Source organism: Giraffa tippelskirchi, chromosome 12, assembly GCF_054371585.1.
Source record: "Giraffa tippelskirchi isolate mGirTip1 chromosome 12, T2T-mGirTip1v1.2.pri, whole genome shotgun sequence".
NCBI lineage: Eukaryota > Metazoa > Chordata > Mammalia > Artiodactyla > Giraffidae > Giraffa > Giraffa tippelskirchi.
The window spans coordinates 9964647-9972848 of NC_137286.1; the positions used below are offsets into that span (position 1 = coordinate 9964647).

Below are 8202 nucleotides of genomic sequence, written 5' to 3' on the forward strand. Positions count from 1 at the left end.
TTTCCTCTGTGCGGTGCCAGCCTGTACAGGGGACTCTCAGCCTGAGAGTACATACCCGGTGCTGATTGACAATAATAATAAATACTTCTGACTTCTGATCCGAGCTGCTTGGCTTTTTTTGTAGCCCAGCTGAGAGAACCTACGACGGCAAGGTCAGGGTCACCGTGGAAGTGGTCGGAAAGGGGAAGTTCAAAGGTGTTGGCCGAAGTTATAGGATCGCCAAGTCTGCAGCAGCAAGAAGAGCCCTACGAAGCCTCAAAGCTAATCAACCTCAGGTTTCCAACAGCTGAAAACCCCTTTATAAAATTAAAAAACAAAAAGAGCAGAATTAAGGTGGAAAATATTTAAGTTGAAAAGGATGATTTAAAATTGATAGTGAGTGGAATGAGTTGAAGGCAGAACGTCAAGTTTGTTTGATAACAAGATAGATTACGGAATAAAACATTTAACCTATGTATAAAAATTTTGGAACTAACCGTAGTTTTAGTTTTTTGCGCAAACACAATCTTTCTTGTCTTCTTTCCTCACTTCTGCTTTGTTTAAATCACGAGAGTGCTTTACCGATGACATTTTCGCAAGTGTTCAAAGTGATTCTTGACAGTTTTTGTCTTGTTTCATTTTAGTTTAATTTCTGTCGGTTTTGCTTAGAGTTAGGAGGCCAAGGAGCTTAAACCTGGAACAGCCACCCCCCGCCCCGCTCCCCCGGCTTCTGTTGAGAGCTCTGGGCACCCATCAGCGTGCGTGGCAGAGCCCGCCCTGCGGCGTCGATAAGCCGAGTAGAGGGATGCGGTTTGAGAGAGGAGTGGGCCAGTGTTGTCTCTCCTTTCCATGTTGTGTCGCGTAAGATGATGCTTCCCGGTCGCTGTTGCACTCACTAGTAAGGGACAGATTGTTGGTCAGCATTGGCCGGCACGTTGGCAGATCACATTCTAGTTTTCTCATGCCGTGTTGTCTTGCATAAAAGAGGTTCTTGCCTTAAAAGTAAAAATCCTTGTGGATATCCTTTCACTTCTGATCTTTTTGGAACATACCGTTTCACATTCCCTTCATTCTGTTTATTATGCATTAGACCTTGAGACAGCGTGATACTTAACAACTCACTAGTATAGCTGTAACCTAACTAATGACAGGATTATATGAGAATTTTTGTCAGGTGTACTGAAGACATTTTCAAAACCAGAATATGTAACCTATGGATTTTTTAAAAGATACATCGTAAGAATCATCTTTGGCTAAATACCCACTTTTACTAGAAACCTCCGGCTAGGTAGTTCCACGGATGGAAATTGTGGCAAATAAACCTTGCCTGTAGGCTGTTGCTCTAACAAAATAAACTTTATACATATCACACCTAAAATATGCTGCAGATCTTGTAATGGATTGGTCACTTACTAAAGAAGCAGAACAGAGCACCTTACCCTTAGTCTTCTCACACACGTTTCTTACTGTGCTTGCCACAGTGTCGCATGCATACTTCACCTACCAAAGCTGTGCTGTTAATGCCATGAAAGTTTAACGTTTGCGATAAACTGCCGTAATTTTGATATGTCTGTGATTTAGGCCATTAATTTAGGTAAACTAGCTCATTGTTTCCATCTTTGGAAAAGGAAGAAAAAAGACACTTTTAGGCATTTGCCTAAGTTTCTTTAATTAGACTTGTAGGCACTCTTCACTTAAATACCTCAGTTCTTTTCTTTTGCATGCATTTTTTTCCCTCCCCATTTGGTGCTATGTTTATGTATTATGCTTGAAATTTTAATTTTTTTTTTTTTTTTGCACTGTAACTATAATACCTCTTAATTTACCTTTTTAAAAGCTGTGGGTCAGTCTTGCACTCCCACCAACGTACCAGTAGAGTTTTGCTGCAATTGCCCCTTAATTATGCTTGAAATTCAAGAAAGCTGAGCAGAGGTGTCTCGTAATTTCCAGCACATCATTCTGAACGTGACGCCTCATATAATGCTGCATTGATATTTTGAATTGCAGTCGAATACTGTACTTCTCGCTTTATCTGCGCCACCCACCCCCAGAGAAACACCTCTGCACGCGTGCACCCAGAAACCTGTCCGCTCTGCTTTCTAAGGAGACCTGAGTGAAGGGAGCATTCAGCTTCTCCCACGTGATTTGTCGTCTCCAACCTTAAAGTTCCACTGAGATCTCAGTTACTAAACGAGCTTTAGAGCAAGTTTATTTGGGTGGACATGTTTTTTTAAAATTTTAATTCTGATTTGGAACCTTCGATTTCTATTTGGTTTTTTTAAAGACACCTCCATGTAAGATCTCCTGACAATGTAAAACCAAGCGCTTCTTGAATTACATAACTGTAAATGTGTACACTTAACAAGTAAGGTTGGATATGAATTTTCCTTGTGAGGGTGATTCGTGATAAAGCTGTATCACAAATCTCTTGATAATTATAAACTACCTGCTGCCAGGAGCTTAGGGCCTTGCATTGTGTCTAATGCACTAATCCCAGTGTCGAGGCATCCTCTGGCCTCCTGGCACCAAAATCAGATTGTTTCACAGTTACAATCCCCGTTGGGAGAAAAATGCCTCAATATATTTTGTAATCTTAAGAAGAGTATTTTTTGTTAATACTAAAAAGTTCAGACTTGGGTAAGATTAGGTCACACAGTCTCAGGGGTTCAAATTTCCTGCTACCATTCAAAATGTTTTATCAACAGCAGACTTTAGCTATTGCTTATTATTATTATTTTTTTCTCCTTTTGGTTGGAGGACAGTAGCTGATTTTAGTTTGTGACTCAGACTTTGAAGCAATCTCTGATCCCCTGGTTCCTAAGTTGAAAAATCAAAACTCTGATGTAGATATACAAAATGGTTATGAATGCTTTTGTGCTGCTGATTTTTTAATGCTGTAAACTTCCCCCAGTTTAGCTTACTGAAATGTTTCGCATCCATTAATTAAGGGACAAAAAAAAAAACTGCTCTCTGTTACCCCACTTGACCACCTTGTCTGTCATCCTTTTGTTCCTGTGATTGCCATGTGAGACCCGGTGTGATCTGGAAGCCCCGCTGGTGGGCGGTGTGATTGTACGGCCAGCACACGCGGGAAGGACTGGGCAGGCACGTTTTGAGAAGCAACTGCAGAAATTCCTTACGATGATTGTGTGGAGGTTAGTTGGCATGAACCTTCATTGTAAATGTTTTTTGATTTTTTTTTTTTTAAATAATACTTTCAGCAGTCCTGACTATGCTGCGTTTTGTAATAGCTTTTCCCCCCTCTGTTCTGTTCATGTAGCACAGATAAGCATTGCACTTGGTACCATGCTTTACCTCATTTCAAGGAAAATATGCTTAACTGAGAGGAAAAAATGTGGTTTGGCCTCGCTGCTGTTTTGATATACCGAATTTGAAAAAAGATAATTATAATGCCTGCAATGTGTCATATACTTGCACAACTTAAATAGGTCATTTTTGTCTGTGGCATTTTTACTGTTTGTGAAAGTATGACAAAGATTTGTTAACTCTTAATTATGTTTTGAAGATGTTTGTTAACTTTTTCTTTTCTCTTTTACGTTATGTGAAATGATTAAATTTAGAACGACCTCTAACACTCCTGTAATTATCTTTTAAAATGCTAATATTTTTCCTCTCTTAATAATAGCTTACCCTCAGAAAGATTCAAATTACCCTGCCTAAGTAGCAAGAGACTGGAGGCTACTCTGGTTCTGTTGGTTCAGTTCATAAGTACAATTATTCACACAGCAGTTGGCTCTTTGAGTCATTACCTGACATTGGCCGGTGACTGCAGAGTGCAGAGACTAATCGAGATGCAGACCCACCACAGTTCAGTCTTCAGGCCCCGTTGATTTAAAACTTTCTATCTTGCTCTGTTAGGGTATCTAATCCTTTTACACAACATTTAAGCCACCAAACTGAGACCTTGATATCTTCATTTCATCTGCATCTGAAGTTCTGTTAGCGCCCTGAACCAGTTTGTGTTCGCTGCAGAACTGAAACTCATGTCTTGTTTATTACCTATATGGTTATTTTAATTACATTTAAATAGGTATATTTTTTCAACCACTGATTGCTTTTCAGGAACTTAATTATTTCCAAATAAATTTCTTTATTTTATATTGTACATGAGAAGTTTTTAAGATATGTTTAAGACCAAGAATATTGAAATGATTTTAAAAGTTGTTGGAATTTGCCAGTAGCAATACCTAGGGAATTTGCATTGAGACTATTGTATTTTCCACTAGAGGTGAAAATGATGTTTTGAAACTAACTTGTAAATATATTTTAATCATTGTGTTTTTGGGTTTTTTTCCCTCTAGTCCATTTTTATTTGGACATCACCCACCATTTAAATTTTCTAGATGCACTCAGAATTCACTGCAGCAGCAGGTTACGTAGCAAAAATGCAAAGGTGAACAGGAAGTGAAATTTCTGGCTTTTCTGCTGTAAATAAAACGAAAGAAAAATGACTAAAATCAAGTAAGACTAACACATGTAATTTGATTGACAATAAAATACTTAACCATCACATGCTGCAGCTGTTTTTAAGGAACATGATGTGATTCATTCATACAGAAATCATGCTGCAGAAATTCGCAGTCTGCACCTTAAGGGTCACGATTACCTTTAGTCGTTTTTTGTTTTTGTTTTTTTTTTGTAATAATTGTAGCCAAGTAAATCTCCAATAAAGTTATGGTCTGTTCACTCTGTGTCCTTTTGACTTTTTATTTTCTTGTTTTGATTCATTTCGAGTGGATGATAGCACTTAGATAGTTGTAGCAGAAATTATCTTTAAAATGTTTTGATTCCATGGTCACCTGAAAATGTGTCCTTTAAAAGGGTAAAATGTCGTTTACCAAGTTCTACTTCATGCGCTGGTAGAGTTCTACCCCATCTGCTGGTAGAGTTATCGGCTAACATTTGCCTTGTTCTTTTCAGACTTAAATAATACCAGTGTGATTTTCTGCAATTCTGCCACATTGACTGATGGGTTCCAGGTCCTCAATTATTTATGACACGTTTGACACATTCCTTAAGTAAATTTAGTTATTCTGAAGTCAAATGGACAGAATGTTCAAGCTTCTAGATTTTTAGGAGACACCTTCAGTATATTATCGGTTAAGAAAGAATTCTGTTATTTCAGGCTTTGGCCTAACCTTTTCGTAACTCAGTAAACCAAACACTAAAAGGAATGACTTGGCTGGAATATCAAGATGACAAGTAGAAGTTTCTTAAAATGAGAAAAAAAAAATTCCATTTTCTTTTATAAGGGTTTAAATTAATCTCTTCCTTTTCCCTCTCTCTGACTTCTCTAAACTGAAGGAGAAAAAGTACGTGTTTTTTGAAAATTTTATTTATTTTTAATTGAAGGGTAATGGCTTTATAATAATGTGTTGGCTTCTGCCATACATCAACATGAATCAGCCATAGGTATATATATGTCCCCTCCTTCTTGAACCTACCTCCCACCCATCCCACCTCCTTTAGGTTGTCACAGAGCCCCCGTTTGAGTAGTCATACGGCAAATTCCCATTGACTATCTATATTTTACAGATGGTAAAGTATATGGTTCCATGTTACTCTCTTCCATCCATCCCACCCTCTCCTTCCTCCCCCCCCGCCCCTGTGTCCGTAAGTCTGTTCTCTATGTCTGCATCTCCACTGCTGGCCTGCAAATAGGTTCATCAGTACTGTCTTTCTATATTCCAAATAATATGCATTAATATGTGATATTTGTTTTTTTGTGTAATAGGCTCTAGGTTCATCCACCTTATTAGAACCAACTCAAAGGTGTTGCTTTTTATGGCTGAGTAATATTCCATGGTATATATGTACCACAGCTTCTGTATCCATTCGTCTGTTGATAGACATCTAGGTTGCTTCCGTGTCTTAGCTATTGTAAATAGTGCTGTAGTGCACATTGGGGCAGATGTGTCTTTTTCAATTTTGGTTTTCTCAGGGTTTTTGCCTAGTAGTGGGCTTGCTGGGTCATATGGTAGTTTTATTCCTAGTTTTTTAAGGAATCTCCGTGCTGTCTTCCAATATGTGTGTTTTCCTCCGGAGGACTTCTGTTCAGCGTTGTATGCTTGCCCACGTCGGTGTTACTGCCCAGGATCCACTGCGTGGTGCAGACCACGCCTGAGACCACAGCCCTCTCCCTCCCCCTGGCCGGCCCCTCCCGTAGCTGGAAGAGGGGACACGGCCAGGCCAGGCAGGTCAGCGGACAGGTAGTGGTGTGCGTGGAGAGGACCCAGAAAGAAGTGAACTTTTTCTTTTTGCAGATCCATGAGCGTATAATATAGGTGTTGGGTGGAACGGCAGATGCTGGTCATAGCCCCCTGAGGTGGGGACAGAGTTGTGACCCCTGCAGAGACACCAGGAGCAAGGGGTGCCTTCACGGCAGACATGCAGCCAGGAGCGCTCCTGACCTGTGTGTAAGGCAACGTGGGAACAACTTGTAGATCTTGTTGGGTTTTTTTTCTTTCTGTGGCAAATTACACATAACAGTTACCGTAGAGCCACCATAAGTTTAGACTATATTGTTCATTGAGTACATTCACATTGTTAGGCAGCCATCACCACCACCTGGTTCCAGAACTTTTCTTCACCCCAAACCTGAACCCTGGCCCTATTAAACACTAACTCCTGTCCCTTCCTTACCCCAGTCTTAGTATCGACCCGTTGTATTACATCAGTACTTTCTGTCTCTGAGTTTGACTGGTCTAGGTACTTACATGTAAGTGGAATCAGGCAATATTTGTCCTTCGGTATCTGGCTTATTTAATAGGGGCCAGCCATGTTGTAACGTATGCCAGCATTTCCTTCCTTTTTAGGCCTGAGTACCATTTCTTTGTATGTTTGTAGAACACGGCTTCCAAGGTGGCTCGGGTAAAGAATCTGCCTGCCAATTCAGGAGATGTGGGTTCGATCACTGGACCAGAAAGATCCCTTGGAGAAGCAAATGGTGACCTACCCCAGTATTCTTGCCTGGGAAATCCCATGGACAGAGGAGCCTGGTGGCCTACAAGTTCCTCAAGTCGCAGAGTTGGACACAACTTCACGACTGAACAACAAGAGTCTAGAGCAGATTTTGTTGATCCATTCGTCTGCCACGGGGCATTTGGGTTGCTTCCACTTTTTGGCTATTGTGATTATTGCTGCCGTGAACACTGGTGTACATGTACCTCTTTGAACACCTGCTTTCAGTGCTCTAGCTGTGTATCCAGGAGTGGAATTGCTAGCTCACACAACAATTCTGTGTGATTTTCTGGGAAGCTGCCATACTGTTGTCCACAGGACTGCACCATTTTACATGCTCACCACCCGTACACAAGGATTCCAGTTTCTTCACATCCTCACTGACTCTGGCTCTTATCCCTATTTTGGATCATAGTTGTCCTGGTGACTGTGAGGTGCTATCTTACTGTAGCTCTGTGTTTATTGGCCACGTGTGTGTCTTTGGAGAACTGCCTCTTCCAGCCCTTTGCCCATTTTTGAATTAGGTTGTTTTCTGTTGTTGAGTTTTAAGGAGTTCTTTATGTATTTTGGATATTAAACCTCTATCAAGCATATAATTTACAAATTATACATCTTTTCATCCTGTGGCTTGCCTTTGTACTCCCTTGAAAATTCTCCTGAAAAATTCTGAATTGCAAGGCACATTGACCTCTGGGATTTTGGATTAGGGTTCTTGGACCTATACTAGCTAAGATTTATTGAACATGTAGTAGGTGCCTGATCTGTACTAAATGTTGCACACATTTTATGCCGTTTACTCCTCACCATGATAACAGATAACGGCCGCTTTTGGAGGGAAGTAGGGCGTAGACATTCACATGGAGAATGCGAGTCAGAATGTCTGGTTTCCAGCACTGTGTGACTTCAGGCGAGTTATTAAACCACTCTGAGCCTCGCATCCTAGCCTTTTCCATGAGGAAGAGACATTTGGATTCAGTGAGAGTTCATGTAAAATGCTGGGCACGGTGCCCCGCACGTCCTAAAGCCCACAGCAGATGTTCACTGTTACTTTACCCTCATTTTACAGATGGGAAGAACGAGGCACAGAGAAGGGAAATAACTTGCCTGAGGTCACAGTAAGAGGCCTGGGCCTTGAACACCTGTTTACTTAGAAAAGAGTGTTAAACCATCATTCAATAATTCTCCAATTTATGTGGCTCCTTTAAGATGAAAATATGTGAATGTATGTGTATGTCACAGAGT

General features: G+C 40.5%; 1 protein-coding gene across 16 annotated transcripts in view; it reads left to right on the forward strand.

Annotated features, from left to right (window-relative positions):
* Positions 1-4686, forward strand: part of DICER1 (dicer 1, ribonuclease III) — a 70714-nt gene extending 66028 nt beyond the window's left edge. For 10 of the 16 annotated variants that reach the window (XR_014071372.1, XR_014071370.1, XR_014071375.1 and 7 more), the window contains one exon: positions 125-4686. Coding sequence is in view for 10 of the 16 variants with exons in the window: in XM_081550546.1 (XP_081406672.1) it covers positions 125-290 (166 nt within the window). In the remaining 6 variants the exon portion in view is untranslated. The remainder of the gene's footprint in view (positions 1-124) is intronic. The other 6 variants (XR_014071371.1, XR_014071374.1, XM_081550550.1 and 3 more) reach the window with 1 other exon arrangement.
* The last annotated feature ends 3516 nt before the right edge of the window (positions 4687-8202 follow it).